The 20,683-nt window shown below is 38.9% G+C and overlaps 1 protein-coding gene across 1 annotated transcript in view; it reads right to left on the bottom strand.

The window, feature by feature from the left end:
• The window catches only part of LOC143640932 (transport and Golgi organization protein 1 homolog), a 40,256-nt gene extending 24,953 nt beyond the window's left edge, over positions 1 to 15,303 (bottom strand). Inside the window, exons 1-6 of the mRNA XM_077108446.1 lie at positions 15,171 to 15,303; positions 12,237 to 12,370; positions 9,288 to 9,374; positions 4,623 to 7,434; positions 2,837 to 3,040; positions 322 to 470 (exon numbers count right to left, since the gene is read on the bottom strand). Coding sequence (XP_076964561.1) covers positions 322 to 470; positions 2,837 to 3,040; positions 4,623 to 7,434; positions 9,288 to 9,374; positions 12,237 to 12,370; positions 15,171 to 15,303 — 3,519 coding nt within the window. The remainder of the gene's footprint in view (positions 1 to 321; positions 471 to 2,836; positions 3,041 to 4,622; positions 7,435 to 9,287; positions 9,375 to 12,236; positions 12,371 to 15,170) is intronic.
• Positions 15,304 to 20,683: the final 5,380 nt, after the last annotated feature.

The following is a 20,683-nucleotide window of genomic DNA, read 5'->3' on the forward strand; positions in this document are numbered from 1 at the left end:
ACCTCTCTTTCTGCCATTATCTTACTGTGTTTCAAGTGAATGCTATTATCTCTCTGCCAGAATGAAAGGTTCTGAGGGGAAGAACCAAGTTTTTACAGGTGTACAAATGTCCAGCCTTGGTAGACAGCAAATCTTCCTCATATGCTAAACTAAGTAGCCATTAAGCCACACCGCTATGGCTTTTGTTTTAGGAGCTATCTACTCAAAGGGTCAGGAGTCATTTTCATAAAGACATTTTAAGTTCTTCACTTCATGACCAGAAGCCACTTAAAAACTAATAAATAATCAACATTCTAATTGAAGAAACTATGTCAAACTTACCATCTTAGTGAAATAAAGCAAGTATGAATATAACAAGGAAAGCACGTTGTCCAAAAGGGTGGCATCTGCTGGCTCTTCCAACTTTATGTCCTTTAGTTGTTTTTCTGTATCAGCATCATCAACAGGAGTACCTTCTGTTATAAGTAGCTCTAAAATTGAAAGGGGAAATGGCTATTTTATTTTATGCTATAGAATAAGAATTGTCTCTCTTCAGTTTCAATATTCATCAGTGTTTCACTAAATATATGAATCACAGTGCCTGGAATATGTGGCTCTCCTAAAGACAATTAACACAGAGAAGAAAACTTCAAAATCCTAATTAGAGCTGTCAGACCCTTCAATTATAAAATGAACAATCTCCAGTCTACTCTCCACTACTTCCATGGCCATACAACTGCTATCAGAACAATATTTACTAAAGGAAAATTTTTAAAACCAGAGATATATAGACAGGGTGACATTCAACAAACATGGATTTAGTGCTGGTGAAACTTTGTGTTAAAAATTTTAGGAAAGCTGAAAGAGAGGGAGTCTTGGTTTGCAGATTTACAGGTGGAATGAGCCAAGGCTTAACACAGCATCTGGCACCTGGCAGAGATACTCAACAACTATTTATTGAGTGGACAGATGACAGCTATTTAAAAAGAACACAGTAATATCAAGAGAGACTAAAGGATATTGGGTACAGACCTGCATTGAGGCTCTGTGAATGAGGTAGAATTCCAATTAGACCTGAGAGCTTGTAGGGGTGGAATTTCAGTATGAGTTACATGAGCCTGGGGTACGTTTGATTAAACAGCTAGGAGTCCAACGTGCAGTTATTAAGAAGTTGGACCAGTTGGGCTGGGGATGTGGCTCAAGCGGTAGTGCGCTCGTCTGGCCGTGCGGCCAGGGTTCGATCTTCAGCACCACATAAAAAAAAAAAAAAGATGTTGTGTCCGCAGATAACTAAAAAATAAATATTAAAACTATCTCTCTCTCTCTCTCTCTCTCTCTCTCTCTCTCTCTCTCCCTCTCTCTAAAAAAAAGGAAGTTGGACCAGTTGCCTCTAAGGTCTTTCTCAACCCTGAGATTCCATTCACTACTATTTTTTTAAGCTTTTGCCTAATTTTTAAAATTTTTTTTTTAGTTTTTGATGGACCTTTATTTTATTTATTTGTATGCAGTGCTGAGAATCAAACCCAGTGCCTCACATGTTAGACAAGCACTCTACCACTGAGCTACAACCCCAGGCCCTCCAATCACTATTGGTCTATGAATTTGACTGCTGGTGAAGTCTGCCCATTGGCTCAGCATCTCAGCACTTGAGACACATTAAATGACATTTGGGAAGATTTTACATATAAAGGTGATTGACATCATTTTGTGGTGGAACCTAAAAGGCCAGGGAAATAATTCATGCTTAATTTTGTAAGCCAAGTTTTCCCTAATCTTGAAAGTTTTGGAGCATGAAAATAACAAATCTTAATGGTGCGTGATTCATTTTCAGAACCTTATGGAGTTAAAGACAGTTCAGAAGTCAGTAGTGTTCATATATGAATGAAATGTCTTCTGGAAAATGGAAAAACTGATATGTTATTCCTTCTCAAATTAACTGAATCCCCCCTGCCATGAGTTCTCCTACACTCTGTGTGTGCAGATGGGGGCGGGGTCAGGATCAGTGCTGCTAAGCCCTGCACTGGTGCAGGATAATGTTATAGCTATGCTTACAGACCAGAACCTTTAAAAACACAAAATACAGTAATTATGGCTTCATAGCACCATACTGGATGGATAAAATAAAACAATTAGTCATAATGTAATTTACTGATAAAATGAGAGTGAGCAACACAAAAGTAGAATGCTATTGATGCCATTATTGGGGATTTTTTTTGAAAAATTGTTTCTCATCTCCCACTGGATACTGTGCACTATGATGAAGTATTCATAAGTGTCAGTCTAAAATGGATTGCAGTTCTGTACTGCTTCCTCTAAGTATAAAGATCTGGACGATTGACTGCATTTGAAAAAGTTTAATTACCATGTCCAGGAAGCAAGTCAAAACAGGACTTGAGATATAGTACATTCCATTTAGAAGAAAAGGGAAAAAACACAGAATTTAAGAGACTATGAACAGGGATTCTCAAGCTAACTTGTACCAGGCCAGACTTTCCTGGAAGGCCTGCTAAACACAGATTGTGGGTCCCACCCCCAGAGTTTCTGATGCTGTTGGTCTGGTTGAAAATTACAGTTTTAGAAAATAAGGCCTTTGAAGAATAATATTTTAGTTGTAAATGGTTTACACAAGCTAGTCATAGCTAAACATTTGCTTTTAGGTGAGTTACAGTCTCTGGCCTATTTTTGATTTCTAGTCATCTTTATTCTTGATTTTCTCTCACTTAAGAGATTTTGTTTTTTGAACTCACATGTACCTATATTACTCTCTGCTCATTTTGTACCTTTGGCAACAAATATCCTTGAAAGCCTTCATTATGATAATGCCACTACTTTGTAGAGAAAAATTGGCAAGCTTTACCTGGGTCTACTTTCTCAGTATTTGGGATCTGAGACACTTCTAAGACACCCATGTCCTCAGTCACAGGTTGACTCAAGAGGCTGGGCTCTTCAGGATGGTTCATATTTAAATGATGACTCAGGAGGCGAGGCTCTTCATGAAGATTTCTATTAAGATGATTTGTGTTCTCTTTAGGAAAATCATCTTCATGGGGTGGCTGCATCTCTACAGGGGAGAAGAATGCATTGAGCCAGCTGGATGACACTATCTACCCCCACTTAAGCCCAATGATCAGCACTCCCCCTCAGCACACAGCTCCAGATACCTCAACACTGCCCTCCTTGTCCTGGCATGCGCCCATGAGAACAACTGGGCAAGGATACGGGAGGGTTCACTGTTTTCATCCCATTTAAAGGATGACTGAACTATACAGTCAAATTTATAAAGAAGCCTTTAATCCAAAGTATTTCATAAACAAATACATTTATGATAGAGGCTTCAATAACTTAACTTCCCTTGGCAAACCAACATACACCCACATGAATAAATGTGCAGAAGAGAATTCTGGTCCAGAACAAAAATGTGAAATGTCTATTCTGCTCAGAAATAACAGGAACTCTTTCATCTACAAGTGTGCTGGTCTCACCGAGCCAGTATAGAGAAGGGAATTCCGTAAGTCTAGCTTGCTAATGTGACTTTCAAATATGTTCCAAGTAACCTAGGAGCCAAATGGTGAACCTATCTCCTTCCTGAGCTCAGGACATAGACCAATAGGATCCAGAGCAAAGATTATCTCTTCACAGCTTCATATTCTACCCTGAACATTCACTTGTACTTTGCATTCTTATCCAAAATATATCTGCTTTGATTAAATGTACAACTGTTTTCTTCCCCAAATTATCAGGTAAAATTAGCATTCTTGGGATGTAAATTTTCCAATGGCTTTATGTCCTTCTGGAATTCTTATCATATACTCTCAGTTGAAATATTTCATTTTGAAAAACAATGGATAGAGATGATCAAATATGAAACCAGGAAACAGAAAGCTGTTATCAGGATATTGGGGCTCATTGTCAGTTTGACGAATATTTAATTGAAAGGCTTCTATGTGTCAAGCACTACATTATAAGGCTTGTCATCCTGGTTCCATCCTTGATTAATATGAATGCAAGGACCTTAGAACCCAGAGGAGTAAAACCAGAATAAGTGACCTCTCCCCCAAGAGACTGGAAATAGCATGGTATCCACAAATATAAATGCTGGGGAGGGGAATTCAGGCAAGCTATCCATTAAAAGTTATTCCAGGGCTAGGCTTGAATGACAGAGCACTTGCCTAGTGCAGGTGAGGCACTGGGTTCGATCCTCAGCACCACATAAAAAGAGATTAAATTCTAAAATAAAAAAAGTTATGCTAGTAACTCCACACCCACATGATCTAGTACAGATATTTTATGATTAAGAAATTATGTTTAATAAAGCCCTTTTATAATTTTAACATAAAATCTGTACTGTTAACAGGTCTACTTTTGTGCATTAGTTTCTCATTTATATCTTTCTCTTTAACTTTTTATAAAATTTCTCTTTGAACATGCTAACCAATCCCAACTGTCCTAAAGGAAAAAAGAATAAGCAATGTCCTTTCATGCTCTAGCCCAAAAGAATGAATAAAGGAATATATGGGGCTCCTGAGTCAGCCTTCTTTCTCCTTTAGGCACATGGAAACTGAACAGAACTTTACAATAATACACAAAAACACCTGGATGGAACAACTCCTTTTCTCCAGCTCAAGCCGCAAGCAGGTATTTACCTTCAGCTTTAGTCCAGATTTCCTGTAGAGGAGGCACTGTTATCAATGGAGCAGTCTCCTCCACTGTGGAGTGCTTGTACCTCACAAAATAGATCAAGTATTGGATATCATCAAGCACTGCAGCCTCTTCAAATATGTTACTTTCCTTTATTCCTATGTCTCTAATATCATTCACACGATTATCAAGCATTTGCTCTGCTACGCTCAAAATGTGTGACTCAGAGGCATGGAAGACCTTATCTAGAACTTTTTCCATGTTATAGGGCAGGCTCTCCTGCTGTGCCGACTTCAGCTTTAATGACATTTCCTGCAACATGGCTTCCAGTTCTTGGACATCAAAGTACTTCAGGAAGCGTTGCAAGGACTTTTGTTCTGTAAAGAAGCTGCGGATTATGGGCAAGTCTTCCTCCTGATCGCTAAGCTCTGGCTTTAGGGCTATATGTGGACTCTGTGGGAGTATATCATCTCCAAGATCTGCATAAGCAGGACCCTGGCTTTCTGCATCCGTGATATGCCCTATGTCCTCAAGGTCCTCTTTTGAGATTTCTTTTCCAGTAGCCTTTTCTGTAGACCGTGAAGTGTTCAGATGTTCCTTAGGGTTGTCTTTTTCAAGATCATCAGAATTTTTATCCTGAAATACTTCACTTATCCCTGAAGTCTGAGTGTTTTCCTCATCACTTCCATCAAAGAGTCCCTGGGCTTCCTCATCTGCCAGAGGACTTTCCTCCTTTCCCATTTCCATATCACCTCGTTCCTTGTCCATCATGTCTACCCTTTTGGCTGTGGTTTCACTTTTCTTAAAAATCTCCCAAATTATACTCATTTCTTGTTTGTTTTCTTTGGTTTCTAGATCAGGATTGATAGTCTCTAAAATTGCTTTCTCAAGAACGTGCTGGTTAACATTCTGAATCCCAGAATGTTTTTCTTTTGACTGTTTTGCACTTACAGCATTTTCATCCTCCAGTAGCTCTTCAGGGGGACAATAATCCTCCTCTACTGATGCTGGCCTTTCGGTATGGAGACCCGGTACTTCTACCTCGTCAGTTTGCTCTGTTTTTTTAATTTCCTGTGTCCCCTGTGTTGCCTTATGCTGAATCAATTCTTCAGCCAAGGACTGCTCTTTACCCTTGTGCTTGGAAAGCCCTATTTTCTCATTTACATGACTAACTGTAACAATCACATCTCTTTCTTGTTGCCAAGAAAAATTTTTTCTGGGACTGTGGACCTCTTCTTCTGGTTCTCTTAACAAACCAATTCCATCTGGAGAGGAGAATCCAGATTGAATTTCAGTTTTCAGAACTAGTCCCTCTTTAATTTCCTGAGGTTGATGCTCCACTGAGTCTATGTGCAGGGTTGGTGTATTTACTGAACCTGGCTCCTCCATTCCATCTTTGGATGTATCATTTTGATTATCTCCCAGGAATGTTGCAATGCCCAAGGATTCTGGTGGTTTACTCTGTTCTTGGGTCATCAGACTCCCTACAGCTTTATGTAGAGATTTATTCTCTAAGCTATCTTCCAAAATCTTCTCTCCAGGTGAAGAGAGTTCTTCATTCACTTCTTTTGAGTCTTTTGAGATATGGATAACTGCTTCTTTTAGGTCATTCTCTTTGTTTTCAAAGGCTGATTTTAATGTGTCCTTGCCCTTTTCAACAGCTGGCAATGAGCTGAGCTTATTGCTTTGGGGAGAAGTATATGCAATCATCCCTTCTATCTTCTCATCCTCTAATTCTGAAACATCTTGCATCAGGTGCTTCTTAGGCTCCTGAACATCTGTCTCTTTTCCTTTAATATGAAGTTCGATGTCCACTTTTGGCTCTTCATCATTATCTGTCTTAGAGGTTTCCACAAAAAGACCATATTCTGCACTTTCAGGATAAATATAATCTGTTGCTGCTTGTGGTTTCTTCTGTTTTCTATCTGGAACTAAAGCTTCCTCATCTTCTTTTTCTTCTTCTGAATAAGAATTCCCCAAATCCATCATATCTGTTTTCTCGTCACCACCTGTGCCAATAAATAAAGTATCCTCCAAGGTTGTCAGTATATTTTTGTCATCATCCTTGATGCCTGGGGGCAGAGTTACCTCAACCTTATCTTCTTCATTTGAATTCTGCTCTTCACCTATTGAATATTTCTCCACTCCAAACTCTACTGGGAATTTCATGCCTTCTTCACTTATAAAGGTTAGTAATGGGAGCTCCCCAAAGCTTTCCTCATTCTCCTCTTCTTCCTTATCAAATGCATAATAATCAGCATCCAATTCCTCATCATCAAAATCTTCGTCTAATGAAGTCACCAGTCTGGTCGTCTCATAATCAGACACAAGTGCATCAGCAGTATAACCAAATTTGGTTTTCAAGTCTAATGTCATTTCTTTTTTCAAAAGTGTATAAGCATTAGTCTTCTGTTCATTTGAGACCTGAGAACTGTTGCTGGTTTTGTTGTTTTCACTTTCTGGCACTTTCAATTCATCTTGTAGTATTTCTTCAAAGGGTTCAAATGAAGTTTGTTCACCTTGAGCATTATCTGTTTGACTATCTGCATGAGGATGGTTCTTCTGAGCCAGAAATTGTTCCTCAAGATCCATAGTGTTTTCTGAGAATGCACTTTCAATTTGCTCTGAGTTTGCTACTACTGGTTTAGGTTCAGGTTCAACATCCTGGGAGACTTCAGGAAATTGTTCCACTTTTTCTATAGCTTTCTCAGAATCTTCATTTGCAGAATCATACAATTCCAAAAATCCTAGAAGTTCTTCTACACTATAATTATCAAAATCATCTCTTCCACCATCAAAACAGACAAAATCTGTCTCCTGTAAGGAAAAGGAAAACATTAGTGTGTCAATAACAAAGTGTCACAAAAGCAAACTCATCCATGCTCCCAAATTCAGGATTGGTTCTAAAGAATCTTTGGGGTCAACCAGATTACCCTCCTCCAACCCCCATTGGCTAACTCCTTCTATGGCTGCGTAAATCTGTCTTTTTCTAGACTACAGTGTTAGAAAGTCTATTCTTTCTTTCTTTTTTTTTTAACATGGGTCATATTCTTTAAAAAGCATAATGAGTAAAAATGGTGACAATTTGGTCTCCAACAGCCTGACTCTTGGGTCTCTCTCAATTTGCTCTGAGCATAAGTAGGGAAAGGCAAGGTATCACTTGTAGGATCCTCAAGCTCTAAAATCTACACCTATGTTTCAGGAATTTAATTCTTAATCATTTGCTCAGGAGAAGCTGGAAGATCCTGCAGCATTGAGAAAGATGAATCAGTTTTAAAGTATCTTACTGAGATACAAGTACATTTGATGGAATAAAGAATGATATTAAGGAGGCTCCTCACATTATTATTACCACAAGAACGAACTGAAAACAAGATTCAACAAGTTATACACCTTCCTCTTCATCAGGGTTTCACAGTCACTAAGACCTCTCTCAGGACTATCTATATATTTATTTAGTCTTCCTTCTTGCCACTAGTAAGCAAATTGACATATAAAAGGAGCCATAGTATGAATGGAAATTTTTTTAAAAATTTCCATCTCCTAATTAAATCTTCATAATATTCTGTGGGGGTTCTGGGGGTGGGGGAGGCAGTTCAATGTAGTAGGGATGAGTGATTTCCTCTCCCCATCACATGCATTTCTAAGCCATGAGGGATGCATGTAATGGGAAACATAATGAAAAGGCAGAGTTCAAAACAAATGAGTTCTCTGTAATCAGTGAACTGCTGTCACAGCTTAAATCCCAAGAACTAACTCTCTTTACCAACAATGAAGTCCAACAAGCAACAGAAGTGATTTTATGGCCCCTGAGATTATGAAGAAATTTTAGGAACAGCAACAACAAACAGGATGACTTTATCCATTCACCCCATCTAATCTAAGAACTATCCTAGCCTAGCAGCTTGCATATTCTACAGCCACTACAAAGAGCTGCCCAAAGATGTTTCAATGTTGGTGGGCATCAATTACTACACAATTTAAAACTCTAGAAAATAATCAGCTGAAGTGAGAATTCTAGAACACGAAATCCTTTCAGTCACAAAATCAATTTAAGTCAGAGCACAATACAGGAATGCTGTATAAAGGAAGCAGTTGGGGCCTTAAAAGATCTGAGACTGAACATCACCTGAAACACTCAGGTCCCCTTTTCCAAATCTATAACATGACTACGATCCCATATATGACTAAGAATAAGAAAACCTTTGTAAGTACGTATTTCTAGCCTAGTATAAAAGTTAGAGTTTATTAATTTAACCTAAATATACTTAAAATGTCTAATAACTATCCAATGAGTAGTTTTCAAGTTGGAATACCTCCTTTTGCCTGTAAAATGAAATTATTTACCTCTTAAATTTAATAGCCAAGTACAAATATATTACATTATTTATTTTTCACATATAAAACAGAAGAGAAAAGCCCTATAGTTGAGTAAACAGCCTTCTATAAGAATATCTGTTTCAATATATTAGAAAACTCTCAGATTATAATATAATCACCCTTGAATGCCTTTCAAACTTTTTTTTATAGGTAGTCTGATTTCAAATGAAAATCTGATACACAAATGTTATAAACACATTATAAAACTTTCAGAAGCAGTTAACTGAATATAATGGGTGGATTTATAAGCCAGTTTACAATTGAGAACAAAAAAGAAATCCATAACTTACATCTGTTGAAATTTGTAGCTCTTCTTTAGTATATTCACGAACTACTTTGATGAAATCTTTCGGAAAATAACCAAAAATATGGCCAAACTATAGTGCAAAGGAGACAAATATAAAATAAATTCTGTACAAGAAATATAAATAAGAGATTCTCAGAAGTGGCAGGAAATATACACATAATAGATAGGTATATGGTATAACCAAGAAAGAAAGTTGCTATAACAATTACACTGAGATTATTATTCCAAATACAGAACTGTTAAAACAACATTTCCAACCACTGAAGTTTTCTTTTTTACATTTAGCTTAATTCTCAACACAGAGCATATAAAGTTAAGACTTCTGAAGTAAATAAAAGATTTGCATAGGAGATTATTGTATATTATATGGTTAAAACTATATAAATCAAAGCTGGTTATAAATGCAATTCCAAATAACCTCTAGCAAGAATTTACCTGTACATTTTGTAGCATTGCTCATAAACCAATATTTATGTCTTTCTTAACCAATACATAACAGTCATGAAAATTAATAAGTAAAAACAATACAAAATCTCTAAAATGTATTACCACTATAGCAAATGTATTGATAGTATATGCTTTCCTAGCTTTTTCCAAATCTACTTTTACAAGTACTTGGGGAGAAAATAAAATTACAATATAATGCATACTAAACCACATATCAAGCTTCAGTTTCACCCAAAATAAATCCTCTGCAGAAAAGAACCCCATTTATTTTCAGCACCAACAGCTAAATTATATGAAGTTACATAAAGTGTACAAAAGGTATATAAAGTTCCCCTTGAGAAAGACACTCTTATTACTAACTACTGACTAAAAGGAACAGAAGATTCTTGCCAATAATTAAAGGAAACTGATAGGCAAATCAAACGCCCAAAAAAGAAAATTAAAAAAGGCATCTTATCACTAACTCTAAAATATCCCCATTCATGAATGTTCTTGTTATATCTAGAAACCATCTGAGAGCCAGTATTAGTGGTAGAATACTGCCATGAAGATTAGATAAGACGGAGCAATTAAAAGCTTCATCACTGGCAGATAAAGTCTGAGACTCTAGAAAATCAACAACATTGCAGAATGAAAACTAAAAACTCAAAAGGAGAATCATTTTGAAAACTAAAGAGTTTTTAATTTCCTAAGTATAACATTCATGACATGAGAGGCGAGTCTGAGGGGAAATACACTTTTCCCTTCTGATGAAAATTCTATTAAGGTTAAATTTGGAAAAGGAAAAAAAAACAGAGATGTATGGAGAAAGGAAACACATTTATCTCTTATTAATCTGTGTCAATTGAGACCATAGATTATATAAAGCTCCATAATTACACACTGGGTGGTATCCCATTTCTTGTGATATGAAAAAAAATGATGCAGAATCATGGAGGCTCATGACTGGAAATAATTTTTATACCTAATTTTGCTTCCATACATCATCCCTGCTGAGGTGCTGCTGATTTGATTTGTGGGTGGGGAGCAAAGAACTGCCACAAGAGAACAAATTCTGCATAAGCTACTATCAGAACAAATGTACTTAAGTGCCACTGCCCTGAATGGAAATATTCAAAAGGAAGATGGATTAGACAGGGGTCCTTTCCTAACTAAGTTTTTCACTTTATAGGGAGCTAAGATAAAACACAACCTGACTGAAGGCAAAGAAGACAAATGAATGCCACAGGAGCAATGCAAACAAAGTGCCACCCAAACACTCATCAGTCGGCAAAGATCCTTTCTGGTCAGGTGCTGAAAGCAGGGCTCCTCAGGAAGACAGGATGAGTGCTGCCACCCAGAATGGCAAGAGTCCTAGGGATGAACATAGTTAACAGGCTACAATGTGACAGGAGAAAATGTAAATCAAGCCCATTTATCCAAAAGTTCAAAGAAGGGGAGAAAGACGACTACTGTATGAAAAATGCCACTTGGGTACATGGAAAAACAGTTCCAAGTTTAAAGATTACGAATCCTATTTGGTATACTTGAAAGAAACAATAGATGGTTCTTTATATGGAGTACTGCAACTGGGACTCTGTCTAAATATAAAGTTTGTACCTAAAGGCACCAAGTTTCAAGATCATTCCCTAAGAATCAGAAATGGCAACAAAATGAAACTAGTTTTCCCATAGGGATTACTCTTATTTTCTGCTGTGTGGTATTTTATTTAGGGTGAGAACTTTCAGGGATGCAACCCGGAATGTCTCTAAACTGGAACATTCCTACAGTCATCAAAGACCCTTGCTACTATTTTAAGTAAACAATCCACATATCACATTTAAATGAAAAGGACAATACTCATAAGTCTCTCAATGAGGTCACTCCTTGTGAATCTCCCCATTTAAAATATCAAAGCATGATATAAAGAATGTCATGTCTTTCATCAGAAGATCCATACAACTGGCTAGAAGTAGAACCCCTGGGGGAACCTTCAGGCATAGATTATAGGAAAAGCAGGAAATGGATGACCCAGAAGTTGCAAAAAAGAAAAAAAAAAGCACATAATGAACATAATATTCTGCTTTTTTAGAGTAAAAACAGCACAAATGATTAGGTAAAATACACAAAAAATCAACTTTAAATATGCATGCCTGAGTTACTATCTCAGACTTAATTTACAGGATTAACTCTAATGTCCTTGAATCCTTCCCTTTTGAAGCAGCAAAGCTAAGAATTGTCAGGTTTTCACCATGACAACCTTTATGATGTGTAGAGCCTTCTGGAACTTGATGTGAGGGGTAGCAACCACAACCAGTTCAGTTCTGTTTCAGAAAGTCTACTGACTTTCTATGCTGTGCCAGGCCTAAGGCATGTTAGGAGCACAGGGCCTGGCAGAGAGGTTAGGTTAACTCTACAAAGACCCCAAGAAATCAGTCATTTAAATCTACACTGCTGAAAAACCCATCAAAAGTAAGAATATAACACCTGTCAAACTTTTACTTACACTTCTGGCCCAAAGTTCTGGTGATACCTCTGCCAGTTTATAGTAGACATATACAGGGTCACCTTTTTTAAAATTCACAAAACGACAATCTGGGCCTCTGAAATCTTCAAGAGCTTCACCTCGGTACATTAACACTGTATATGAACATTGAAAAAAGAAAAACAAACATTAGAATTTGATTTTTCACGATCCACATTGACCCATCAGGAAATATGAATCCCACTATGAACAAAAATCAAGTTTTTCCAGTACTCTCTGGAATCACTTTTAATTCACCTGCTCAAAGTATCTAAAATTCTTCGAGATTTTATTGCTATAAAATACAATATTCCCTGCAATTAGACAAGGGAAAAGGAAGCTTCTCTATTTTTCTCTGTGCTGAGAAATAAAAAGCAATGTGGCTACCACCAATCATGGCTGGTTTCAGTGAAACTCTTGGTTCTTGCAGGCCTCAATTTTTTTCTGTTTCATAATCATAAAAAGCTTCATTTTGCAAATATGTAAATCCAAGTGTAGACACGGACAGGCTTAAGTATGGCTTCATGCAGAGGTAATAGGGAGGGAAGAGGGAAGAATATCCAGGAACCTCCAAGGGGTTAATTAACTTGAACTAACCGCTAAAAGACATTACCTTTAAGTGGCTGCAAGTGCTACCATGCAGCCATAAACACGGTCAATTTCATTTGCAGAAGAGTTGCTGTCTCTGTGTTCAGGATCTGGGTAAATTACCAGGAAATGTATTTTCTCTGAGCAAATATTGTTGACTATATCCAACATTAAGATTGTTTCAAAACATCCTCATTAATATCAAAAATCAAAAGTGGGTATCCTATCTGACAAGGAACAAGTTTAACCATGAGAAAAGGTCAGGCAATACCTTCATGCTTAAAATGCAGGACTAGAATCACAATTGATCTAGAAACTGGTAGAAGCAACATTTTTCTTTTGGTTGACCAAATACACAGTTTCTGATTTAAGATGAAATGGACAATAGATGTATGTAAAAAGCACAAAGAAGAAATGGAAATAACACTTTTTCTAAAGGCCAATTAGCAGTAAAATACACAAGAATGTGTGTTTTATAAAAATATATGTCTGAGGAACAAACACAGATTTGGAGAGGGTAACTTGTTATTTTGAAGCTAAAATAGAACTATTTTCAAAACTGTCAGCATCCTAATTCATAGATAATTAAGAGGCCAAGTTGAAGGTGAGAGAAACTTTAAGGTGGGGAATTCTCATCACAAGTGGAAATGGCAATGTTTCTCTTGTTCCCCCTTAGGTCATAGAGGATTTACAAATAAGTAATATATTAGGTGACAACATAATGCATACTATGGAGCACCTATTTAGTTATTTTTTTTTGGAGCACTTATTTGGAAGGCACACAAGGACACCTGACATACACACCTCACTACTTCCTACAACACAACACAGACCCACCTGTTGTGTTTGGTCACATCTGTTTGGACACAGGCCATTTCTCAAGCTATGTTACCCCACTGAACCTTACCAACACCATGTCTTAGTACTGAGGAAGCATCAGTGATGAGATTGTCCAGGTAGCCCACATAGGATAGCGCTTGACAGCAAAGAATAGCAAACATTCTACCATGCCGGAAGCCTGATTTTGTTCACCCAAAACTGAAAGGAAATATCATGGCAGCTGCTTTGCTTTTCTGAGTGTTTATTTACTCCAGCCTTAGGGTTACCTCTAGGAACAGCTTAACATATATTGGAAACATCTTTTTTCTTTATGGGAGTGGAACAAACAATTCAAATTATAAAATTTGTTTTTGGTAACACCAATTTAGGCATAAAGAGCTCAATGGTAAACTTCTTGGCCTTTTCAGCATGAATATTTTAAAATATGTACTGCTTACAATTTATGGACAACATGGTCATCAAGTTACAAGGTTACTAGAAACCAAGCAGGAGGCCAAAAGAAGAATTCTGGGCCAGTAAATATATAGAGGAAAGAGGTTCCAACAACACTAGCAACTGAGTCTAAAACTGAATTGGCTTATAAAAATCTTGGAGTATTTATTATTGTTATTGCAACAAACCTCTTCATCTGAATCTGAATGGCTACATCCTCCCCACCGCCCACCTCCAATCCAGGTGTGCAGGAAGCAATTCTGTCCGCTTCCTGCACACAGAAGAGGCTGCAGTTCCCAGGTGGCCAGTGCAGATCCTTGGCCTCTTTCAAAAGCAAAAGATTACTGGCCCACCTGCTACCCTACCTCAAATATGAAGGGAGGCTTCTATGCACAGAAATGACAGGTTGAAGCAGAGTCGGGGCCGAGACCTCGGAACACATTGCGTGGCTGGACTTGGTGCTCTTCCCAAGCCTAAACTCTAGTCCCTGTTAAAAGGCAAAACCAGCCCAATCCCCAGTGCAGCAAAAAAAAACGAAGGGGCCAGTGAGCCTTTCCCAAGGAGCCCCACCATCAACCTGCCACTGGGATTAAGGCCACCTAGCCCTGGAGAGCATCTGCCCTGATACCGCACCGGCCCAGGTCCCTGTGGCGGGGGCAGAAAAGCGCTCTGCTACAGTGTGGGGAGCCCCGGGCGCGTGGCGCGCAACCCCATCACCCATTGAGATCCTAGGCAAATCCTGGAAGGGAATAAACTGAGAGCTGTCCCTGGGGAATCCTGTTTCCCAACCCCCACCTCAGTCAGTAGAGAAAAATAAAACGCTGGCAACAAGTGGGAGTCCAAACCCCCGCAACCCGAGCGGGCTGGCGGGGGCGCAGGCAGAGCCGGAGTGGGCACACGCAGGGTCCCGAGGCTCTTGTCACTCCTGCACCCCACCCGTCGTCCTTCGACCCCCTAGCCCAGCCCGCGGGGCTGGGGACTGGGAGATCAGAGCCCCATGCAGCCCTGAAGAGCCACCGCGGAGACCCCGGGCCGCCCACCCGCCTGCGCACTCACTGCTGCATTCGTCGTCTGCACAGAGTTTGTGCTTCCAGAAGCGCTGGCCAGTGCTCGGGTCCGGTTGGCCCAGTACTCGCCAGGTCGGACAGAGCACGAACAGCCAGAAGAGCAGCCCCGGCGCCGCAGCCATGTTGTGGTCACCTCGGGGAGTAGGCTGCGGCGGGCATGGGGCTCAGGGGGCAGGGTGGGTAGCAAGGCGCGGAGGGGCGGCACCCGGGAAGGCTTCAGCCTTTCCCGGTTGACACGTCAGCAGGGATATATGGGGGTCGATGCACTGGCTCTACTGGGGAATGCAGGGAGCCGGAGCTCCCCGTCCTTCTCTAGTGGAGACCTGCTCCTCAACTGAAGACCTTCTCCTCTAGTCGCTGCCGTGGCAACTAGGACTCTCTTTCTCATCCAATCACCTGCCTTTGCTTCGGTGCCCTCACAAGCGACCCTCCGCATGATTCCATTCGCCACCCACCATCCCCCGCCACTCCGCCAACCGGTCTTTTCTGGCTTTCATCAACTTCTCATTTGTGGTCCATCCTGAACTAGCCTACTCCACTTCACCATCACTCCCATCCCCCATTCCTGGTCTGGTACCACCTTTTCTGAACTACCAAATCCCACCCATGACTTGTCACAGCTAGTCTATGGTTCCAAGCTCCCTCCCCTTCAAACTCCTAGAGGTTCCTTGAAGCCCCACCCCAATCCCTCTGATTAGGAAAGGGGAAAGTGGGAAAGTGAATGGAACTGTGAGTGAGGGTGTAAACTGGAGACTATGGCCTGCTTTTTTTTAAGGCGGGGACAAGTGAGGGCAGAGAGATGGACAGTAGTCTTCGGGCTAAGATCTTGAGATTCTTATCTTTATCCATAAGGGAAGAAATCATTTAATTCAACAGCATATTTTTAACTTTCATTTTGTGCTACCATTCATGCCAGATGCTGGACAAAGCCCTAGCACGGTGTGGGAGTGGATGAAAATCAAAAGACAAGATATCTGGTCCTGGTCTGAAAAAGTCCACAACTTCGTGGGAACCAACTGTCAAAACCGGTTGTCAGAGAAGAAAGCAATTAGCTAACATTTCTTGAACACTTTCTTTATGTCCAGTTGTTATTCTGAAGGTTTTATACATATCAATTCATTTAATCTTCATAACAATAGTACCTTACAGTAGTAGTAGGTCCTATTCCAATCCTTATTTTAGAGTAAATTGAGGCAGTCACACATCCAGTTGAAAGGTTAATAAAACAGGTACTTGTTACTCTGTTTTTCTGTATGCTCAACAAAACACCGTTGAAATCTTAAAAAACTGTCTGCTAATCTTGTTCCCAGAATGTGCTGTCCCCAACTGCTGAACTGTTTGCTAATCTTGTTCCCAGAATGTGCTGTCCCCAACTGCCAAACTGCAGAATGTAACTTCCCTCCCTGCCCTCTTCAAGGAAAGTATATAAGCTCTGCTTAAGCTGTTGTCAGGGCTCTTTGCTCTCTCTTTGCTCTGTTCAAGTGAGCTCTGAGTCCCAGCATGCTGGTCAATAAACCCTTTGCCATTGCATGAGATAGTCTCTTGGTGGTCTCTTCCTCCGACGCTCGCCTGACCTTTACACAGTGAGTAATGGAGCTAAGTTTCAAACCCAAGGAGTAGACTCCTTTTCATCACAACCCATCAACTAACAAGCAAATGTTGTACTTTCTGACAAGAGGAGCAAAATATGATTTAAATCATAATATAGCTGAATTACTGATATGTACAGTTAAGGGGGGGAAAGGCACAAGCTAGCCAGCCCAAGGAAGAGTGTCTGCAATGCTCTCATCCTTGGTGGAGCCATTCTCATTTGTCTGTGACCAAGGGCTTGTTACTATAGTCTCTGCTAAAGTTATTCATCAACCTCCAACACTGAACCCATCAGTTGTTTCCCCAAATTAACTGAATCTTTAAAACTTAGAGAAAAGAATGTAGTCCACCATGTTCATAATGTTAAATAAAGAAAACAATGGAAAAAAGGTGTGCACAAACATTTGTCTACAGGGGCCATGAGAGGTCCCCGTTGGTCCAGTGTACTTCTGCGCTTTCTGGAGAACCAGTGGATCATAGAGAGAAACTGTCTGAGTCATTCTTCATTTCTTTTCTACCATGTATTTACTATGTTATAAAATGTATCTACTAGGCATCTCTAACAACATGTTGAAAACTGAACTCATTTTTCTCTCAAAATCTGCTCCTTTCAGTCTTCCCTAACTCAGAAATAAGAATGACAATTTAATTCCCATTATCCAGGTGCTCAAAGCCCAAAACTTACAAACCATCTTTGATCTCTTTTCTCTCACATTCCAACTCCAGTCCATTAGACAATATTATGACTTTATTTTTATAATTTTATTGAGATATAGTTGACCTACAATAAATTGCAAATGTTTAAGGTGTAAAATTTGATAAGTTTTGACATGAATATACCCATGAGACTATCACCAAAATCAAAAGAGTCTTTCATCCTTCTTTGTAATCCCTCCCCTCTTCTTTTCTGGCTGTCTCCAAACATCTCCTGTCATTATAGATTGTTTTGCATTTTCTAGAATTTGATATAAATTATACAGCATTTTATTTATTTATTTTTCTGACATCCTTCTTTCCAAGTAAGCATTTGAAACATGCCCAGAATCTGACCACTCCTCTGCATCTGCTAAGCCAATATACAGGCCAAACCCACATCATAAGTCACCTGAATGATTTCCATAGCCTTCTTCTGTCTTTGCTTCTGCCCTCATTTTCCCCAATATCTACTGTCCTAATGGCAACTAGACTGATATTTTTAAATATAAATTTGATTGTGTCTCTCTGTTCAAAATCTTCCTATAGCTTCCCATTTCCAAATAAAAGGCAATGACTTTAGCCAGGCCTGGTCGTACTCATCTGTAATCCCAGAAGCTCAGGAGGCTGCCAGGAGGATCCTGAGTTCAAAGCCAGCCTCAGAAATGTAGTGAGTCCCTAAGCAACTCAGTGAGACCCTACCTCTAAATAAAATATTTTAAAAAGGACTGTGGGTGTTGCTCAGTGTTTAAGTGCCCCTGGAGGTTCAATCTCTGGTATCAGGAAAAAAAAAAGGAAAAAAAGCCATGACTTTATTATGGACTGCCCTGCCTTATTATGGACTGCTCTTAATCAATGTGACTCCCCTCATCCTTTTCTCCCCATTTCCTAGCATTCTTCTCTTGCTCTGTTAGTTCCATTTAAATACACCAAGCCCACCCCTGCTTCAGAGCATTTACACTTGCAACTTTGCCTCAACCTTAACTCCCCAAATCATCTGACTAGCTAACTACCCCCCTCACTTTATCATGTCTTTGCAACAGTGGCATTTCATGTGATAAAGGCCTTCCCTGGCCACCCTACGCAAAATAGAGCCTCTTGCCATGACTATCAAGCCCATCACCCTGCCTTTCTTTCTCTTCAGACTTGCCTTACCACTTTAGACTTCTCTTACTACTTGCCTTACATTTGTTTATCTATTTGAGTGCTCCAACCCAACCTCAAACACAATTTCCAACACGAGCAGGAAATTAGTTGTTTTGATCACTACTGTTACATCAGTGACTAGGGAAATGCCTAGAATGTATGAGAGAGTTAACAAATGATTTGTTGAATAAACTCATGGTTCCAATGATCTCAACTCCAGGAATGGACCCCTGAATGTTTGTGTTGAATAAAAACATAGTTGTTGTGGAGAGTAGTTGTTCTGTTAAATGATACTGGAATATTTAAGCAGTTCTTTAAAAACTAGATTTAATTTTTTCCTATTTTTCTTATTATATAATATGGTATGTTGTAGAATTTTTCTTATTATAGAATAGAGATTAATGATAATTCATTGGTGGAAAAATCAGAATAGCAAAATGATCTAATTGCATATTATCTTCTTGATATTTACTTTGACTCATAATCAGATATAATTTTATATGCATAGTTAGTGCTTCCAGTTACTGAAGAACTAGCTGCTTAGTTTGTAGAGTTTTCAATATTTTGATTTATCAGTATTATTTTTTAAAATTATTGCCTTAAAGACATATTAACTAGTCTGGTGGATAATGAGAAGAAAATTTCTCAACTGGCCACAATAAGGTAGTGGTAGTTCTTTCTACCAGGATACATACAATTAGTGGATGAATCCGCATTCACTTTTACTCATAGCATTTAAATATGTGGCATTGATGTTTAATATAAGGTTATGTTAAAAACCTTCAGAAAAGTAACAGGATAGAATGTGGTGGTGATTGTTGGCATGGAGATAAATAATCTCAAGTGCATTATTCTTTAATACCTCAAAGGGAATTCTTACGGGGTAAGGGTTGAGTAATTGTTAAAGGTAAATGTATCCAGTTTGGGTGGAGGGGACATAAAATTCTAAGTATGAGGGTTCCTAATGTCAGAGTACAATCTAAATGAGACAAGAAAAACATATCTGAAACAAATAATTGGCAGCATAATAACATATACCATTGGAAACTTGTGAAGGCACTTGCCTAGGAGCATTCAGAAGGCCTAACGCTGCCGTTACCAGGAAGAACCTCATCTATTGTAAATGATGTGCCAGAGAATAGTGTTAAACATTATGGAGGACTAAATCTCTCCAAGAGGGGCAACAGATTTACCCTCGCATATGAAACATTGGAAAAAAGTGGACAAAATACAAACAACAACAGTTTTCAGATATTAGATAGTAAGCAGCATAAGAGTGACCTCTAAGATAAAGTTAAGCATGAGAGATGAGTGCTAGGATTATCCCAATTTACTCCCTGGAAAGAATTTTTCAGGCCACATTCAGAGAAGGGAAACTCAAATAGAAAATCTCCTGAGTTGAAGAGATGGATTTTAAAGTCTGAAGAGACCGATGCAGCTAGAAGTCACAGATCAGAGTAAAGGAGAGAGTAGAGAACTGCAGAGGGAGAGAGAGTGTGTACATGTACTAGCTCTCTAGACATCTATGGAGGGTTCCCCTGAAGTCTGTGGTTAAGTAACAATGGGCACACATGTAAGGCCAGAGAAAGAATCTTCAGAAAGGAACAGGATGGAAGGTGGTGGTGATTGTTGGCATGGAGATCAATTTTTGTAATCACCAGCTGGAATGGAAAATCTATAATAAAAAGGCATCAAGTAACATAGTCAGTAAAGGGCAAAAATCAGCCCAAAATTGAAGGTAACTCCTGTCTAGCAGAATCTTAAAAAGATAAAAATGTTTCCAAGATAGTTCAGAAAAAAGCTGTACACAGCTCAAGAATATTTAAAAGAATACAAAATATCCAATACTCAACAAGGTAAATTCACAATGTTTGGAATCCAATAAAAATGTATGAGGCATGCAAAGAGGTAGCGAAATATAACCCATGTTGAAAAGAAAATTAATAGAAATGATCATTAAATACACTGTGATAGAGTTATTATACAAGGACATTAATACAGTTGTATACCATATGTTCAAGATGCTATGGAAAAGCATAAGCATGTAAAGGAGAAAAAAGAAGATATAAAAAT

Source organism: Callospermophilus lateralis, unplaced genomic scaffold, assembly GCF_048772815.1.
Source record: "Callospermophilus lateralis isolate mCalLat2 unplaced genomic scaffold, mCalLat2.hap1 Scaffold_79, whole genome shotgun sequence".
NCBI lineage: Eukaryota > Metazoa > Chordata > Mammalia > Rodentia > Sciuridae > Callospermophilus > Callospermophilus lateralis.